The sequence below is a fragment of the Solanum verrucosum genome, unplaced genomic scaffold (genome assembly GCF_900185275.1).
Source record: "Solanum verrucosum unplaced genomic scaffold, falcon-dt-bn FXZP01000229.1, whole genome shotgun sequence".
NCBI lineage: Eukaryota > Viridiplantae > Streptophyta > Magnoliopsida > Solanales > Solanaceae > Solanum > Solanum verrucosum.
Window position 1 is genome coordinate 5,159,470 of NW_026020011.1, and position 20,469 is coordinate 5,179,938.

Below are 20,469 nucleotides of genomic sequence, written 5' to 3' on the forward strand. Positions count from 1 at the left end.
CAACACAAATTTAAATTAATTAGACTTTAATAAAAATATCATATATCATATGGTGATGAGATTGATGGACAAGGCAAAGTTGCATTGAGCACAAAAGGTTAAACAATATTGAGTTACAACTTTTGTAATTATGTTTCAATTGGTTTGTCTTTAACAAAAAACTTTTTTTTATAATATTTTATATTCAACTTTCTATGATATGACATGTTTAAGATTAAACAACATTTTGACTCATTCTACATATTTTTAATTTAAAATTATAAAATATTTAAAAATCTTTTTCACTTTTTTAAATTTTGTATCAAATCGAATTGAGAAAAATAAATTAAAACGAAGAGAGTATTATCATTTCCAGATCTGATATTTACAAATCTTCCAAAATGAGTAATGTCACCACTTAATTAGAATTTGCCCCACCAGTATCTTTAGGCACCTTTAAAGCTGCACCATAGAAAATATATTCAGAATCTCCAGAGGATGAATGTTTTATTATAAAAAAAATGAATCTAAATTATAAATTTTTTCGATCTGATTTTTAGGTTTTTATCACTAAACACGTTAAAAAATTAAAATTATAAGTCTAACTTGAGATTGATTAAATTCATTAATTGTATGTTGTATCGTCATTTAGTGCTACTCGTTTTAATATACATATTTGGTGCAGAAAAAAAGGAAGAAAAAAATATTAATTAAAATGTCAAAAGTGATACGAATAACCACTTAGAGTCTAGAGAGGTGTTAATTTTAAAAGAAGAAAAAAAGATAGATATAAGATTTATATTTGTAACCTCATATAGAAAGGTGCACTCAATAATCAACGCATTATATATATATGACACTTCAAGGATTCACACATCTATATTTAAATATTTTTTAAAAAATTATAACATTATTATATATAATCTAAAAAATACATGAATTCATGTGAACCCACGGAAACTCCCTAAATATGCCCCTGCATAGATTGAGGAAACATTAACAACCTGATATTCAATTTGATGCTTCCATATTTTCCCTCTTTAAGACGCTCAACACAATAAATAGCTTTTCTTTTCTTTTGAGCTCTCATAGTCTAAGCAAAAATTTACTTTTCCTTTTTTTTGAGTTTAATAGATGGACACATGATAAAATATTTCTGGACATTTTCTATCCAAATTTAATAGTTGACTTATCTACGCAAGGGGTAATTGAGAATACACATAAGAAGTATTTCAAATTCGAATCGAAATAAAAACATGCACTAAACTCTTTCTATGCACGAGACTTCCTCAAGGATCTATTGTATGTAGTTAAACCCTACATTTCTGCAAGAGACTGTTTTTGCAGCTTGAACACGCGATCTCTTGATCACATTTCTCCAATGTTCTTGGAGAAATACTTTTTTTCTACCTTATATTATTTTAGAAAAACCCTGCTTCTGATCCGACTTCTATTGTCATACATGTTGGTAACTCTATCGATTACATATATGGACCCGCCCTTCTACCCTCTTCCATAAGTATCAAGCTTCTACCTTGGCAGGATTCGAACTCATAACTTGTGCCTAACACAACATGTAAGGATCGTCGATGTTTCAATGTATACAATATTATTCATTCTCCACAATCATTTGGTGTTCAATAATATTTATACTTGATTAATAATTAGACAGAAAATAACTTTTACCATCAAATTAGTATTTACATTTTCTATAACCATAAGATATACAACAACAATAACATAACTAATGTAGTTTCACAAAGTCATATCTCGGGAAGGTAGAGTGTATACAGACCCTTACCCCCACCTCATAGAGAGGCTGTTTTTGATAGACGCTCAAGGAAAACCATAAGATATAAAAGTAATAAACTTTCATTATATATGTCTAAACATAAGAACTATTGAGTTTAATTTGTCTCTCTAGCTCTCAGGACATTAGGCTATAAAGAGTACAGATACAATTGGAGACTAAAAGATCAGTGATTCACAAGAAGAAATTCAAATTTTCAGTTCTTAATTGTTCTTCAGGTGAAATCAATGGATCAAGGACATCTCTCCATGTTTTGTAGTCCAATGGTGAGCCACCATCAGGTAGAGGAAACCCGTTTACGAAGAAAAAGGGCGCCCCATATACGCCTTTCACACAACCATACTGTGAAAAATATACATATACACAAATTTGTAAGTTTCGGTATTGATGAACGATATGTACACACAATGTATATATAGGGTAATTGAGCCTAATTAGCATACCTTGAAGGAAATTCTTGTTGCTCGATCAGTTTTGGGGTCAGTAAATCCAGCCTTTACAGCAGCGTAATTCGAATTCCCAATTTCATTGGATGTAAATTTTGCAACTTCATCTACAACAGATGCTTTGGACAAGTTGAACGTTGCTTGGTTATAAAACTTGTCCTGTTCAACCAGGCACAATTAAAACCAAAAGTATATAAATATGTCTAGTACCATAATTTGTAACAGAGGAACGTTTTTCGCGTACAATATGATAAGCACTACTCCGTAGTTTGTGAATTCAACTAATTCATGCTTTTCCACAGTTCTAGTTTTTACAGGAATGATAAATAATCGTAGCAATTTCATATTTGATGAAGTGTTTACTATATTCTTATAAAGACTATACGTGCAGTTAATTGTATCATGGTCCAGTTCTTGCTCGACTGAAGTGACTCACAAGTCAACTAAGCCCCAGAGGGGGCTCCTTAGGCCTATGTTGCTCGGACTCTCCAAAATGGTTGCAGCACCAGTGTTGGATTCTCCAAAATTCACTACTTTTGGAGTATCCGACACGCACCCGTTGACATTTTTGAAGAGTTTGAGCAACATAGCCTTAGGAAGATTCTGGAAAACAGGTAAATAGTTGTCACTAAAGAAACAGAGAACAATTATCTCACGCCATAATATGAGATAACTATGAGTAAAACAGATTGTTGGAGTTGCTTTAAAAAAAATGAATATCCATCACACCATAATCTTAAGGTTACCTTGTAGTAATGTTTTTAAAGTTTCGTAAAAAATATTCAAGCATGTATGACATTTGCAGATGGCATAATACATAAACAGACACTCAACCTGACCTTAGGTGACAAGTAAACACTCCAACTTTAAGTTTGCTCATCTAGACACCTAACTCGTCTCCATTGTATCAGTTGAACACTCCAACTTACAACATAATCATCACGACACTTCCAAAATCTATGTGTCACGTCAGAGTTGGGTGTCCACAAGACATAACGGAGACGAGTTGGAGTGTTTAGTTACTAGTTGAGACCAAAATGAGGTATCTAGATGTGCACTCTCAAAGTTGGAGTGCTCGAATTGTCATCTAAGGCCAAATTTGAGTGTCTGTTTATGTATTATGCTTTTGTAGATTGTATCCCAAAAAAACTTGTTACCTGTTGATCAAAGAAAGCCTCTAGTAATCTGAATGTGGCAGAAGAATTCAACTTATTGACAATGTGCAACGCGCGCGATGTAGTAAATGCATTGTCATGGTAACTGCATATATTAGAACAAGTAAGCAAAAAAAAAAAACATGTCAATTGTAACTCAAATTCCATATGTTCAACTCGAAAACCAGATGGCATTGTCATTGCCCTACACATATCAACAATCCGACTCTAAAAGCAATAGAAGAACAGACAATACACAGTGATCAGCAAATGCAATAGTGTAATCATAACGCTTGATGCAATCTCCTTATAGAAAAACATGGCTATCAATAAGCTCTATGTTGCTCGGACTCTTCCAAAAATGTCGACGGGTGCATGTCAGATGTCGAATCCTCCAAAAATAGTGTATTTTTGAAGGATCCGACACGGGTGCGGCATCATTTTTGGAGAGTCTGAGCAACTTAGATTATAAGCTACACTAGTATGTCTAATGGAAGTTAGATCAACTAACTACACAGTCTTAAGATTCAGATGACACTTAATTAGACAAGCCCAATAACGAGATGCTACCCCATTTAACAGATTAATTAGTAACTCACCAAATAAACCAGCAGCACAACATTGCACCAAGTTTAGCTATTAATTTGTCTACATTTACCAACGAGTATCCGAATAGGTTTAAAAAACTCTAATCTATCATCATTTTGCACGGAGTTAACGATCAAAAACACACCTCACGTATCATGTCTTTACTAGTTTCCTACCTGAACTATCAGATGTTCACTTCTCCCACTTAAACTATCACCAACTACACACCTCAACTATCAATTGTCCCTTTTCCTACCTGACATATCACCTCAACTATCATTCGAAAAAGCGAACAACTGATAGTTGAAATGTGTTTTGATTAATAGTTAGCCATAGCCCATAATTCATATAGAAAAAAGTGAACACCTGATAGTTCAAGTAAGAAACTCGCAAAAACATGATACTTCAATATGTTTTTGACCATTTTCACTTTTGCTAGTTTTTTTCATACTAATAAATCCGGCTCCCAATAGATTCATCCCCAAACATATTCAATTGGGGATTTCTACTCTAAACGGCATTATTATCCATACGATAACGAAAAAAACACAGTAATTTAGTTATGAAAATCACAAAATCGAGACTTACGGCAAAGGGAAAGTATGAACAACAAGAGAAACATGAGAACCGTAGTGATGGAGAGCTTTTTTGAGAGGAGGCCAGGAATCTCGGCTATCAGGGCAAACTGGATCTAAGAAAGCTTCGATTACTATTGATTTTGTTATATCGATTATGCCGTCGCCGCCGTACAAGAATCCATCTGGAATTTGAGAATTCACAGAGATGATAAATATCAAAATGAAATTCAGAAATACAATTGATTTCACCATTTTTGTTGCAGTAGACAGTAATTCTATCTGGTTTCAGAGTTTTGGGCTATTTTTTATTGTAGAAAAATATGTGGAAAAAAAAACAAAAAAAATAGAGGTGATAATGATGTTGATGCAAAGATAATTGGGAAGTAAATGTTTTTCATAATAAATGAAGGGTAGACCCATAAATTAAATGGTTAATTACATTAAAAATCTATATACTATAACTTAGATTTTTTTGTATTTTAAAAATCAAATATATGCATCATATATTAAGTGTTTTAAAGTCAAATAGCTTTGAAATAATTTTATAGTGTTTTTGATAAATTAAATAATACTTATAAATACTTATTTTTAAAATGTTATATTAAGTATTTGATTTTAAATTATAGGATGTATATCTAAAATTGAGTCATATTACAAAAGTGTTCGGTGTAATTAATTTTAAATTAAATAAGTGTTGATTGTTCTATATCGGATGAGATGTGAATATTTGATTTTTGTTTTGAACTAAGTATTAATGCTAAGATAGCAAGAAAGATGGATGAGAAATAGTACGTGTAGTATTTTCTTTTCACTTACTCTTGCATCTACCTTTGTCACAAGAAGAGGGGTATATATAGTTGTATATACTTGGGCACCAAGTCTGATACATGGATATCTTATGTATACACTTTGGGCACCAAGTATATCATATGGCTAATTAGTATACACCACTTAGCATATTGTGTGTGTATTAACCTTACAACACTTAACATATTAATGTGGGCATCCAATTTACAACAATTTTATAAAAAATGTAGTTAGGAGCAATTCTTACCTCACAAGCTATTTATTGGGGTTCAGTCTGAAATACGTTTTCTTATCATAATTGTAGAGACATGTGCATCCTAATTCTTGGTTTAGTCCCATATTATGTTGTACATTGGAGCAAGGCAGTCAACTACAAATTTGATCGAATTCAATAGATCTGATTTAAACTTTCTATTCATCTTAAAAAGTCCATTAACTTTGTTTAAATTATTGTAGGTAACTCAACATATATAATTTAAATCTTTCTTATATTATCAATAATAAGGTCTCTACCTTATATATCGAATAGACAATCTTGTAGATTATTCATATATACTCTATCAACCCAAGAAAACTAAAAAGAGTCCATCAATGTTTTAATTTGTTTTTTGAAATTTCAAATTCAGTGAGTGTCTTGGGCCATTTAGTTTAATGTTAGAGGAAGAGTAATTCGGAGTGGTATATTTTCAAAGCCTTGAGATCTTTCTTTTGTTATTTTGCGGCACATCTAGATGTGAATAATTAGGAGTTTGTTATCGTGAAGAGTGAATGAGTAGACCTCTATTTCTGTATAACGAGAAAGAGTTTACTATGATCAGTACAGTGAAATTTGTGGAACTAATCACGCCTTTATGCCTATCGTCGCAACGTTTTGTGTGCAAGAGCATTTATACTTAATCATGTAAGACAAAGAAATAACATTTACCATCACATTAGTATTTTCAATTTTGTATAACCATAAGCTATAAATATAGAAGCAATAAATTACTTTTATTATATTTGTAAACACAGGAGATAAAAGATTTGTCTCTACAAATACAACTACTGTAGGACTTCTTGGTATACTAAGCTCCCGCTATATAAAGGTCGAACCACAAAGGTCTATTGTACGCAGTCTTACAAAAAATGCAAAATTGTTAGTTCTTCAACAATGGATGAATGATTTTTCTCCATGCATTGTAGTCCAATGCTGAGCCAGAATCAGGCAGAGGAAACCCATTTACGAAGAAAAAAGGCGTTGCATATACGCCTTTCACACAACCAAACTGTCAAAATATGTATACACGAATGTAAGTAATCGGTATAGGTGAAAGATATACACACAATGTGTAAGGTAAATTGAGCTTAATTAGCATACCTTGAAGGAAATTCTTGTTGCATGATCAGTTTTGGGGTCAGTAAATCCAGCTTTTACAGCAGCGTAATGCGAATTCCCAATTGAATTTGATGTAAATCTTGCAATTTTATCTACAACAGATGATCTGGACAAGTTGAACGTCGCATTGCCATAAAACTTGCCCTGTTCAACCAGGCACAATTAAAATCAAAACTGTGTATAATTTGTAACAGAGGAACGATTTTCGCGTACAATCTGAGTTTACTACTCTGTGTAAAATGTGGATTCAACTAATTCATGTTGTTTGATAGTTCTAGTTTTGTCATGTATGATGAACAATCAATGGTCTAGCGTTCTATTAGATTCTTATAATATAAAGATTAAAAAAGGGCAGCTCGATGAATAAAGCATCTCACGTTCACACAGGATATAGAGAAGGGATGCACCCAAAGGGGATGTAACGTAGACAGTCTACCCTGAACCAAGCATTAGTGACTAATTCCACGTCTGCTAGATAGTATAGCATATCAGACTTCAAAGAAGAGTTTGTAAGTAAGATCTAAAGTTGTTGTCATGTGACCTATGGAGGGTCACATGTTCAGGGTGTGAAAACAGCCTCTTGCAGAAATGCAGGGTAATACAACGTACAATAGATTTATACCTGGTGATCAAAGAAAGATTCCAGTAATCTATATGTAGCAGAAGTATTCAACTGATTGCTAATATGCAACGCTCGCGATGAAATAAATGCATTGTCATGATACCTGCAAATTTGAACAATTACTAAGCTACAGATTAAGTTTTTTCAAGTAAAATTGAGAAATGAGCATACGTACGGTAAAGGGAACGGATGAACAACGAGAGAGAGACGAGATCCATAGTGTTGGAGAGCTAGCTTGAGAGGGGGCCATGAATCGCGACTATCAGGGCAAAGGGGATCGAAGAAAGCCTCTATTAATATAGATTCTGTGTTGGCGATTCTGTTCTTGTACCAGAATCCGTCTTGTCTAGACGGAAGTGTAACCTGAGCGTTCACACGAACAACACATAATAGTAGTAACACGAGTGATTTCATGAGAGTATTATAGTTCTGAATTTTCAAGAATTCCATTTCTTGAAATTTAATTCTAATCACAAGATATGTGAAAGGAAAAGAGTTAAATAGGTGATGAATGATGTGGACAAGTTTGAAATTCGCTGCTAGGAAACTAAATCTAGATATAATTATAGTTTCCATGTTCAAGTACATCGCGTAATGAACCAGGTCCATTAGTGCGTTGTATCACACAATGAACCTGGTTCATTACTTAGTTGTTGTTCATTCCGTTAGTTAGGTGACTTGGTCAATGCTTAATTGGTGATGAGCTGTCATAGTTTGGTAGAATTCAAAATATATTTTGTAAATCATATCATATATCATATATTATATCAAAAATGAAAAATTCTTAACTTTAAAGTTGGATTACAATATTAACTATTATAAAATATTTAATTTTATCATTTTAAAATTAATATGATATGCATCAAAAAAAATTCAAAAGTCACTTTAACGTGTCTGAAGCCAGCATTGGAGCTCCGACTAAATCCGAAACGCGCACTGCAGAGCCCATTCGGGAGTGACGCTCCCAACAAGATTCTCACCTTCATAACTCATATCTAATTACTTATTTAGTTGTTACTCTTAATATTCATAACTCTCGTTTTTCATATTACACATGTTTTCAAAGAATTTTAATCATTTTAACAGATTTTAAAAAAAAAAATCACATCGATCACATGTACAACGTACGTGTCCAGAAACTAGCTGGGACTATAAGACTGAGTACAAAGCTCATTTGAATCTAACACACGAAATAATGATCAATACAATTTCCCTTTCTCTCTTTTCTCTTAGCTTTAGTTTATCAATAGAGTTGTAAGTTTGTGAGCTCATATTTTCTCAGTCCAACATCCGTCTAATTATAAGAAAGAATATGATTCAATTATTTGAAGATTTAAATTAGATGCTATGATTTTTTTCACATGTATGTATCATGATCGATCAACTTTTGATATTGAATAATAAGTTATATATTATTCTACGATGTTGATCAATCTTGATCATCAGTTACATGTAATATTCATTTTTTAGGAGTGAGGAAGCTAGAAGTTGAAGTACAAGTTTGGTCGAATCAATAATTTTAGTTCGAATTTTATATTTATATTAAAAAGTGTACTAAACATATAAATTTAAAATCCTTATACTAATACTTGATATCACTATTTTAAAATTTAAAATTCAAATACTAGCTAGCTTCGCTTCTATCATATACTCCCTCTGTCACAATTTACGTAACACATTTCGTTTTTTTGAGAGCCAAACAGATTAAGTTTGATCAAGAATTTTCTCATGGATTCTTCATATTTTTTAAAATGAAATTTATATATCTGTAAACCACGTAAAAGGTATTATAAGTTATAATAATTGACAATTCAAAATATTTAAAAGATATATGAAAATTTTCTAATAAAAAATAAAGTTATTTGAATCTCAAAAACTAAAATATATCACATAAATCGAGACAGATGGAATCCTATTATGGAAAAGCTAAAGCTAGTGGAGATGTTGATGGCGAAAAGTGGGATAAACGTAACGAAAACGTTAAAACTTGATGACAAAAAGTTGACGTAACGTATTACCAACTTTTAAACAACTTTTGGAAAAATTTATATTCCATTGAAAACTTTGTTAGAATTGTTTTATTATTTGAAAAGATTATCTTAAAATGTGAAGAGTCCTTCTGTTGGTGGTTTAACGAATGAGTGGTCACTTTAATATGACTTGAATAACTCTCACCTCTTGATCAGATAACATTTGAGGTTAAGTTAGACTCATTTCAATTCAAGTTTTTCGATATTGATCCTCGTGTTAAAATTGTCAACACGCTAGATGTCTGGGTGTGGGAAGAGGGGCGGAGGGTGTAAAGAGTGCTACATCGATGGTTTAAGGAATGAGTAATCTCCTTAATATAACTCGGGCAAATACTCACATTTGAACTAGCGTTTGGAGTTAAGTTAAACCCGAAATTCATTTCTTTACAAAAAGCCGTTTAAACAAATAGGTTTTTTTTTTCTCTCTTTTGGAAAGCTACTATATCAATATAATATATTTTCCCTCTTAGCAACATGTCATCAAGAATACATAACCATAAGCTTTTGGTAAATTTTTAGTAAAGGAATTGATTGAAAATAATTGGACGAGGCTATATTTAAAGTTTAAGATTAGAGATGATTTTGATTAGTTTGGAGTGAAAAATGAAACCTAGAAAACATATGATAAAGGAATATCATATTGTATATTTGTATATCATATTATACATCATGTATATCAATATCATGAATATAACAAAAATCGATTTTCATGAATATATATATACACATATATACATGATATAATATATAGTGGGATATAAACTGATATATACATGAGGATACACAAGGGGTATAGTGGAGAACACGAAGATGATATTATCTTTAACCTCGAGTTTTAATCTGAAATTCATCTCAAATAGTCTTCAAACACCCTCATAATTAATATTCATCCCTCGTACAAAAATTATTTCTTACGAGAGACGTAAATTAAAGACCAACGCAATATAGAGCTAGGTTAGTGGTAAGGCTTTGTACACATTAGTCACTAGAGGCCATTTCTAGGAGTGGCCCATCGCTTAGCTAATTTTCATGGCCCAATATAATAATTTCCTTAAGGATCTATTATTGAATAATTGCTTACGTGTATACATTTTTGTATTATTGCTTTCAAATTGGTATAGTATAGACTAATCACATAACTATCAATATATTGTTATGAATCACTTTGATTGAATTATCGTTCTTCGTTACCTTTTTGTGTACTCAAGCTTAGTTCTTTATTTGCAATTGTAATTTTATCGACACAATGAAAGAGGGAGAATGAAGGGTTTGAGAAACGATGAGAGTTCAAATCTTCAATAAGCGTATGTGTTTACATATACTCTGTTTTTAACTTATTTTCTTTATTAAGTAATAAGCTAAAGGGTGTATAATATAGATAAGTAAGACTTGCGACTTCCACCATCGATCGATATGTTAGCGATGAGTTTTCATAACCAATTCATGTTTAGATTATCATTGAATTAATATATTTCATCTATTTGTTATTGTAAATTGTTTTAATTTGATGGTGTAAAAGGAGTATATTATTAAAGTTGAACTTTCGTAATGATAGAATTTGAACAAAGATGGCCTACTTGAATGCCCACCACACGTCACCACCCAATCCCTTCGTGTATTATTCAATCCAATTTTAGACACTTTAATCAAATCATTGTTCAAGGTCACTACTTTTATATTTATTTCCCTATTTCTTTGTTAATTTTTCGATATCTACTTTGGAGTTTGATTAATTCAGATTTGTGTGGAGAAGTCTTATTTTTAGGGGATAAAGTGATTCCTATCAAAGCTGATTTTATATTCAAAGTTCAAATATGAGACTTTTAATTAAAAGTAAATAAGCCCTTATCATTCTATCGCAATTTTTGATAATATTACTTTTACTTTTCAATCCATCAAAAGGAGACAACTTTTTATCTCTTTTCCTAAAGGAAAAATGGGGCAATCCGCCTTTCCCTCTCTCCCTTTGATACAATCTAAAACTTAGATATTTAATTATTACGTGTACGGATAAAATCTTATATATATATATATATATATATATATATATATATATATATAGATGGATAGTTGAAAAGATCGATAAGCTTTAAGTATAAGGAGATGGTATAGTGATAGTGTAGTGCTAGGTTTATTACCTTTATCACTCCAAACATAGCTTTGTATTTGATTAAGGCACACACTAGCTAGAACAAGCTATATAGGTTTGGGCTTCGATAACCATAATGCTCGATCAAATATACATGTTGGTGTCATACAATGAGTGCAAGCTTTGTTATGACAAAACTTAAATGTTTATAATTAGTCAGCAACATATTCATCAAATGTCATTTCTTCCCATCACATCCCTCTTTAGGATGATATAGCTATAACAATGTTCTCATTAAGGCGATAGGGACTTAGTTTGAGTATTTATGAGGGGAGATCGTTGATCGTAGATATTGGATGTGAAAACATATATAACTCAACATTAGTTGATCGTTAAAAAGATTGGGAAGTGCTACATACAAAGTACAAGAATACTTCTAATAGCTAGTGTAAAATCAATTTTTTCATGAAAATCATGCAAACTTGATTGAAAACTATCAGTATCACATTATGTTAAGAGTATTTTCGAGTCTGCTTAGTCCGACATCATAAACTATTCAAGGGGACCAACGCACTAAACCAATTCCATCTAATCCTTGTTTCTTTCATACAGATAAGGATGACATAATATATAGTGCGTCCAATCCATTAAAAGATGATATATTTACCTATACCATTCACTTGTAAACAGTTACAATACAAAATGGATGATTCTTTTCTAAGGAGATAAGCTTTCTCCCTTTTTGGCTTTTTATCACTTTCATGATCAATAAATTAAAGTGCATACTTTATATTATAGTTTATTTGATATTCTATAGCAAAACAAATGGCATGATTATTGTGGCTGACATATATATGGACACCATTGGCTGCTCTAGCACTCATATTCCAACATTAACTTTTTTTTTAGGTTCGATATTTGATATTCGTATGAAAGTCCAATTAAATTTGAATTTACGTGCAAAAAATTCTTAAAAGTAAAGCACTCCCTAACAACAACGAGTTCATATGTAAAACTTGAACCTAAAACCTATAATTAAACTCTAAGTATTCACAGATGTACAAGTACATCTACTCTTTAAAATAGCTACTCTAGCTAGAATCAGAATTTTCATTAAAAAAATGGTTAGTTCATTTCACACTTTTGTTTCAAGCAAGGTATATACTTATAATGCATTTTTTTAGACCTGTAAATTGTAATATATATACATGTCTCAAATTTTTGACAAAAGGATATCGTATTAACCCTTGCTTCCAGATGGCTCCGCCCCTATTTTTTTGTAAGATCAATTTATTTTTCAGAAATTATTTGAACGGCTATATTTTTTAATTGTTTGACTTTTTTTTTCATTATTTGTGATTCAACTATTCTTTTTCTTCTTTTTATTTTTTTTATTTTTTGATTGAAGATAGGTGATTGAAACGCAACATGCGATATTATGATCATGAGTAAATGCAAGTACATAAAAAAAAATTATAATATATGGTCATGAAGTAAAAATATATATTATTATTTTGGATATTTTTTTCTATATATATAATTATAGTTTGTGAATGAAAGAATCAAATCAGACAGTTGAAGACGAGGATATAACAACATTAATAACATTATCAGTAGTACACATGTGGCGTTGTTTAATTAAATATATTAATAAATTAATGATTGATAAGAGAAAAGACAAATAACAAAAGGAAATCGATTGAGACTTGACATTGTTGTCATTACAACTAAGCAAAAAAGCACTACATAAGTTGATTATTACTTAAGTACTTATTATATCTCAAATAAATAAATAAAAATAAATAAATAAATAAAGAAAGAAAAAATCAAGTAATTATATTATAAGTTCTTGTACCATCAATGTAGTTCAATACGTAAGTAATATATTAGTTAATTAATAGTATAGTTTAATTATCTTAAAATTGATCTTCTAATTTAGAGGTGAAAATATAATTTTGAGTTTTTAGGTTCTCAATTTTAAAAAATATGACTTATAGGATTTTAGATAAATTATTTATACATATTAATAGAGGCGGACAAGATTTTTGAAGTTCATGATTCCTATGATAACTCGTATATAAGTAATTTTAATATATATATATATATATATATATATATATATATATATATATATATATATATATGCAAGAGTAAAAGTTACTGTATTTCTAAGAGCCTCCATTATCTACTAGCTTTGAATCTCACCCTCTACTAGAAACAAAAGTTTTTTCGCTGCAAATTAGAGAAAAATTTGTGTTATAGAACATGATTTTTCTACTCATGTCTCATCGAAGTAGCTCATTGACAAAATACAAGGTGGGAAATTAATTCTCACTGAAATAATGAGAAATTTTCTAATGTATTCATATAATTAAAAAAATTACTATCTTTTCTATTTTGGTCGATTCGATTATTCAAAATATATGTAGAAAATTCATACATGAAAAGATTACTCCATAAATTATTATTAATATTATTATTATTATTTTAAAAAATGAAAATAAGAGATAAATGCTCAAAACTTGATGTTAGCCCTAGAAGTGTAGTAAGTGTCAGTACATTGAAGTTTTGTACTGTTCCTTGACCTTCAAGAGAAGCTATTCTTATTATATTAATTAATACACTCACTCCCACCAACTTTCTCTTTTTCTTGTCTAATCTATTCTTTCTTTTTCTTCTTTGGTTTTTCTCATTGGCTTCATATTTTGTATATATTCCATTCTATTATATACCTCACTATTTTGATATATTGTTCCTAGTATATGAACTCGAATAGTTAGTTAACTATCTGAATTCTCATCTTATTGGTGAGACTTTGATTCCCCACTTTGATTGCAAGGGCAGAGTCAACTTTGGGATAGTGGGTCATCCAAACCACGTCCTTCGTTCGAAAAATGCATTAGTTATATATAGTAGATATTGAAAATCATTCGATTAGTTCATGTGTTTAGTATTTTTTTTCATAAAGGGGCCTCTCTTGTCTAGCTATGCCCCTTACCCCAAGGTACTAATGAGATTTATAGTATGGGTATGATTTAATTTGGGAATATTATTGGTAGTTGAAATTGTTGGGGTGTTGTAATTAAATTATTGAATTATCCATGATATTAGTTGTACTTATAGCATTGAACCAGTCATATTTTTTAGTTTCGGTGGTGAAAGAATTTTATCGTTCAATCATAAGAGATAAGTTAATATCAATACATTCTTCTGTTCGATATGTATTAATTTGTATACAATAATCAGATTGTCACGATATAATTCGTTTTATTATTCCTTTAATAGTTAAAGGAGAGGATTTGATTTTTTTTCCAATATCAAAAACATTGTTTTTCTAATGAATATCTAGTGAATTTTAACTATAACGTTCTAGAACATTGACATTTGATTAATTAGAAGTTAGTTCAATAGGCTAATAATTAATTCTCACTTGTACATTTGTGATTCTTAACATGTCTACGTAGCTATTTTTTTTATAGCATAATTAAATGATACTTATTTAATTTCTCCCATTCATACTATATAGTATACATTTGACCCTATTGATTTACTAGTACAGGTAGGTGTTGTGATTTAATGCCATGAAAATCTAATGAGTTGTGTGACTTGTGACATGTAGAGGGACATCACAATCGATAATATTTAATAATTTTGATTCGAATTATAAAATGTTAGAAATTAAATAAGCAAAAAGAATTATGGTTCAGAACAAATCTAAAAATTGAATATTATGAATCCACGTATTTTTTTATCAATTATCATGATCATCATTTCCCCACACACCCTATGCAAGTATTAATTTTTCAACAGTTGGCGTAATGAGTATTGTTTTTCCCCTTTCATAATTTTGTTTTCAATAAAGTAAAGTAAAGTATATGCAGCCAAAATAGATATTACTCCCTCGGTATTAATTAATTTATGTGAAATATTATTTTTTTTCAAACATTTTAAGTTTTATCGAAAAATTCGCACATTTATTTTAAAGAGACATGCTATTTCAAAGTGATATTTGTGCATGAAATCCTTAATTTTTTAAAACGAAATTTATATATTTGTAAACTACGTAAAAAAATACTATTAGTCATAATAATTGGCAATTCAAAATATTTAAAAGATATATAAAAAAATTACAGTCAAAGATAGATTTATTTGAATCTCAAAATCCGAAATGTGTCATATAAATTGGGATGAAGAGAGTAAAAGAATTACACCTCATTGTCTATCCTTCTTTGAGAAAGGGGGAAAAAGAATTTTAGCCATAGTACATCGGGTTAAAAGTTTTGAATATGAAAAACTCTTTGATAAATAGCGTTTTTCTTAAATGAGTGTGGCACAAATTTATATTAGTCAAACTTCAATATATATATCAAACATCACATAAAAAAAAAACTAAATGATGGCTCATATGTTGATATATCCCTTGATTGCAATCAACTCATCAATTATAGAAAAGATGTAATTCTTTTTCGTCAAAGAATTAAAAGATACTTCCACTATGATATTATGTCATATCATTGATTGGGCACATTCATCTTTAATTTGATGGTATTATTTTATAAAAAATAAACGTTAAATTCTATCCAAATATATTTACCTAGGTGTAAAGTTGTTAAATTTTATCATTTGATGGTACTAGACGAATCTCAAAGCTTCACTAAATTCCCCACATATATAGTACCGTAGGGCCTGTCCCCCCAAAAAAATATTAATTTATATATGCATATGCTCGGATATGCGTTATTTAAATTGAGAATTTTTTGAATTTTTTATTTTATTTTTATGAATGAAAGATAAGATTTACGTATATTCTATCTTTCTTAAATTTCATCTATAAAATTATACTGAATATAGAAAGTGAAATTTTATATTTTATATATAATTTATTTATATTGAATTCTTTTGATGAAAATTATGCCCTAACAACTTACAAGCTATATGTTTTATTTTCTTCTAGTGAGACATGTTTTTTAAACAAATCTTGCTTCTACTAATTATTACTAATGAAAATAAACTATATCTATCATAAAAGGATATGATGAGATGATTGTTTTTTTTTTAAAATTCTCACTAAGATTCGTAAAGTAAGGTCTAATTCTTTTTTTAATACTTTTTAAAGGTTTTTTTTTATAATTAATAAAAATCCACGAGGCAATCTTTGTGGTATTTGAAAAGAAGTCTTAAAAATGAAGAATTCCTTTATAAGGAGCTTGATTAATCCTTTTCATTAAGTCTATTCTAACGTGAATTTGAATTAATCAATTCAGTATGCAAACATGAAATGCCTTATTTGTTTGGTAGAAATTGAGAAGTTACATAAGGTGTAGAGTATACTTAAGGGTGTGAAACATTTTTTTGGAAAAAATCATGCAGACTTGATTTAAAAGGACAATAACACATTATATTACGAGTAATTTTTGGATTAATTTAATCCGAAACGGAATATTACTATTGAAATTGCATTGTACATTCAAAATAGTCCCAAAATTAAAAGACATGACCTGAGGTCTATACTCGATATGTACCCCCCCCCCCCCTCGTCGAGGTCCATCACAAGAAAAACGAAAATCAAAATTTGCTTTATCTGATATCAAACATGAACCGCGAGCAAATAGAACACCTTTACTAAAAGGAAGGAAGAAGAAGCACAAGAAAAATGCTCTGTCTTGATTGAATCTCTTATCATCTCACAACAATTTCTTGTAGGAAAAGGAAAATCTCAGTAGATTAGTTGGTTGACTATCTGAACGTTCACCTTGCTGGTGAGGGTTCGATTCCTGATATCAATCCCCATTAGCAAGGATTGTTTTCATTGGTAGTATCAAACAACTCTGTCTCAAGTTTACTTCTACAAACAGGACAAACAGGATGTTTGGCCAACCAAGTATCAGCACATTCAATATGGAAACCATGATTACAACCTGGTACAATTCTTGCCACTTGTTCTTTCTCAATTTCATCCAAACAAACAGCACAATCATTTCCCATAACCAATTCTTGTCCACTAACTTTAGGCAATTTATCCAATTGTGTTAAAGAAAGTCCCTTTTCTTTAACACCCTTTATATGTTCTTGATTAATATGATGTTGTTGTTGCCTTGTTGTTGTGGCATAACAAAGAAAACACATGTACACCACAAAAACAACACTCATGCCAACACATGGAAGAAATAATGCTAGAAACACACTAAAAAGCATTGTTTTCTAGAGGGTTTTCGATTTCAAGACCTTTCGAAGAGAGTATCTTTTTGGTTAATATCAGCACGATTCGAGCATATGTATTTAAGGGGGGTGTTGATAATAGTGGAAATGATGGGAAAGAAAAGAAGAGAAGAGGGTTTTTTATTTCAAGACCTTTCGAGGAGAGTATCTTTTTGGTTAATATCAGCACGATTCAAGTATATTTATTTTAACGGGGGTGTTGATAATAGTTGTGGCAATGATGGAGAGAAAAGAAGAGAGGGTTGAAAAGTGAAAAGAGTACCAAAATAACATAATTGATGAGAAAAGTTAGAAGGGAAGATGAGTGGTTTAAATACTTGGTGGTGAGTTAGGTGCATACAAAATATTTTAGATCAATGAATTAAAGAGATATATATCACAATCAATCTCTTTCTATATGTGTATAATTTAAATTGTGTTGTATTTATATGTGTAACATGATTGGAATTACAATGGAGTTTAGTACACATGTCATTTCGGTTTACACTAGTATATAATTTATTTAAGAAATAAAAAGTGAAAATTTAATTTGTGGTCTTAAATATATTATAATATTATACCTATAGGAATGACCGAGTTGGTTGAGCAAGTGATCTCCCAAATTGGTGGTTACAAATTTGAAACCCCTTTGCATACTTTCTCAATCAAGCTAGTCTGATGGGGCTTGCCTAGTGTGATTTACCTCTTCAGTGTAATTAGAACTTTAAAAATATATTATTATTTTTCAAAAATAAATTATAAATAAATAATGTCACCTAAATTGAATTAAAAAGGCACTAATAAGTAGATTTGACAGTTAATTTTTTAACATGATCTTACAAATTGGATGTTGATCCATATTAAATATATGAACATCCCCTAAAAGATAACTATCGTTAAACTTTTCATAAGTAAGCTTACACTAATAACATATTAGATATATTATCTTGTCAAAGTATAAAAGTTGCAAGTTCCATGTTCTGAGTTTAAACGTACGTTTATTGTCCTTTTTTTTCCCTCACGCTTTGATATTCATTTTGAAATTTGATTAATTTATATTTGTATCAAAAGTTATACTTAAAAATAAAACGCTCCCTAAAGTTAACTTCATATTCAAAATTCAAATCTAAAATCTTTGATAGTATATCGATTGTCTTTTCAAAATGGAAGTGACGTTGTAATAAAAATAAGGCAAAACCATTTGCCATGGAAAAAAAATGAAATACTTTTACTTTGGGAAAACATTTTTATTTTTTTTGTTTTGCTTGCTATAAACGTCAAACGTGCCTAAATATAACTCTATCAAATTAAATTAAATCTAATCACTCAAAAAACTAAAACAAATTTAAGCAGTGAATTAATTAAAGAATTTATGTTTTATATATTGATAAGAGTAAAAAAATACTTATATTATCAATATAGTTTAAACTATTATAACAAGTTAATTACCATTTTTATCAACTTATATCACTTAATAATTATTTATATTTTGTATATTGCTAAGTAATATAATCGTGCAAGTAAATATGTGTACATCATGATGACTAATACATAGAATGTATACTCTTAATCAAATACATACGTAACAAATACGATCGAATATAATACTCGGAATATTTAGCAACCACCTTTGTTGGGTTTGTTATGTTTTTCAACGAGTTGGGATCTATCGAAAATAGTCTCTTTATCTCCTAAGGTAAGAATAAGATTTGTGTAAGACTATCCTTCCGACTCAAACCCTACATGTGAGATTACACAGGATTTTTGTTTGTTCGTTTGTTGTTGTTGTAGTTATTATTGTATACCAAAAAAAAAATGTAACTCATGAACGTAGTTGTTCTTTAAGGTAAATTAGTTACATATCCTTCTTTTTTTTATTTCTCACCTGGTGTCCTGAGTCCACATTAGAGCCCCGACTTAATTCGGATCGCGCATTACTGAGTCCACTTGACGTTTGATGGTGATGCTTCCAACAAGATTTTCTCTATACCCATGTCTTGAATTGACAACGTAATTAAAATGAAACAATCTTTAAAATTTGCTTATTTTCAAATATATATATATTAGCTTAAATGTACCTATCACTAAAATGATGATAATATTGATTTGTTTTATCAGGAGAATAATTAAATCGTCACGTTAGGCTCTTAGATTAAAATAGAGTTAATCCACTTCCAATAACTTGCTGCTTTTTGGTAATATTTTGATATTCGTTAATGATAACATAACAAATTCTAGTTTAATTATATCATAAGTTTAATAATCAAGCCAATTGTAAATTTAGTAATTAGTATCTTAAATAGATGTACCCAAAAAAAAATAGTATCTTAAATAGTGGAGTTGCTTATTTTTCGATGAGATTTGCTTGACCAAACTATATGTAATTCTTTCCATTCTATAATGCTCCAAATAATTATTTGACACAACTCAATAAAGGTATGATCGATATAAAAAAAATATATCTTTTAATTTTTTCATGTTTGATTAGTTAAAATTGAAAAAATCAAATTCAGTAGTAAAATGAATTGGATTACATATTCTCATTGTTGATATCTTTTCCATCTTTGCTCAACCGGTTAAAATAATTATATTTGTTAGTTAAATATATAAAAATAATATACTCCACTATTTACCATCAATAATCTATATCTATTATAACATATAACTTATGTTATATTTCAAATTACAAATTCAGACCGTTTAATTACTTGTATATATCTTTTACTTGTTATGATACAAGAACATATCAACAATGATAACTATTGTTATAACCACGACTCAATTCCAAACACG

At 29.9% G+C, this 20,469-nt stretch overlaps 2 protein-coding genes across 3 annotated transcripts; both read right to left on the reverse strand.

Annotated features, from left to right (window-relative positions):
• Nucleotides 1–1,835: 1,835 nt before the first annotated feature.
• Nucleotides 1,836–7,852, reverse strand: LOC125819956 (uncharacterized). 2 transcript variants are annotated; one of them, XM_049499359.1, is made up of 4 exons: nt 7,535–7,852; nt 7,360–7,462; nt 6,720–6,881; nt 1,836–2,131 (listed from the first exon to the last, which is right to left on the reverse strand). In XM_049499359.1, exons 1-4 carry the CDS (start codon nt 7,807–7,809, stop codon nt 1,964–1,966), a joined length of 708 nt encoding a protein of 235 aa, XP_049355316.1. In that variant the 5' UTR covers nt 7,810–7,852; the 3' UTR covers nt 1,836–1,963. The 2 variants fall into 2 exon arrangements, with proteins under 2 accessions (XP_049355316.1, XP_049355317.1); XM_049499360.1 differs by lacking the exons at nt 6,720–6,881; nt 7,360–7,462; nt 7,535–7,852 and adding exons at nt 2,233–2,394; nt 3,393–3,495; nt 4,566–4,882.
• A 9,378-nt stretch (nt 7,853–17,230) lies between these two features.
• Nucleotides 17,231–17,730, reverse strand: LOC125819998 (E3 ubiquitin-protein ligase ATL23-like). Its single transcript, XM_049499412.1, has one exon. It carries the CDS (start codon nt 17,671–17,673, stop codon nt 17,269–17,271), a length of 405 nt encoding a protein of 134 aa, XP_049355369.1. The 5' UTR covers nt 17,674–17,730; the 3' UTR covers nt 17,231–17,268.
• Between the last annotated feature and the right edge of the window lie 2,739 nt (nt 17,731–20,469).

Excerpts from the sequence above, each read along its gene's own strand:
- LOC125819956 (XM_049499359.1), bottom strand. The coding sequence starts at position 7,809 with ATGGAATTCTTGAAAATTCAGAACTATAATACTCTCATGAAATCACTC. Across the intron at positions 7,463-7,534 it reads GTTCATCCGTTCCCTTTACC|GTATCATGACAATGCATTTA; the intron begins GTACGTATGCTC and ends TCAAATTTGCAG. Across the intron at positions 2,132-6,719 it reads CAACAAGAATTTCCTTCAAG|TATGGTTGTGTGAAAGGCGT; the intron begins GTATGCTAATTA and ends TATTTTTCACAG.
- LOC125819998 (XM_049499412.1), bottom strand. The coding sequence starts at position 17,673 with ATGCTTTTTAGTGTGTTTCTAGCATTATTTCTTCCATGTGTTGGCATG.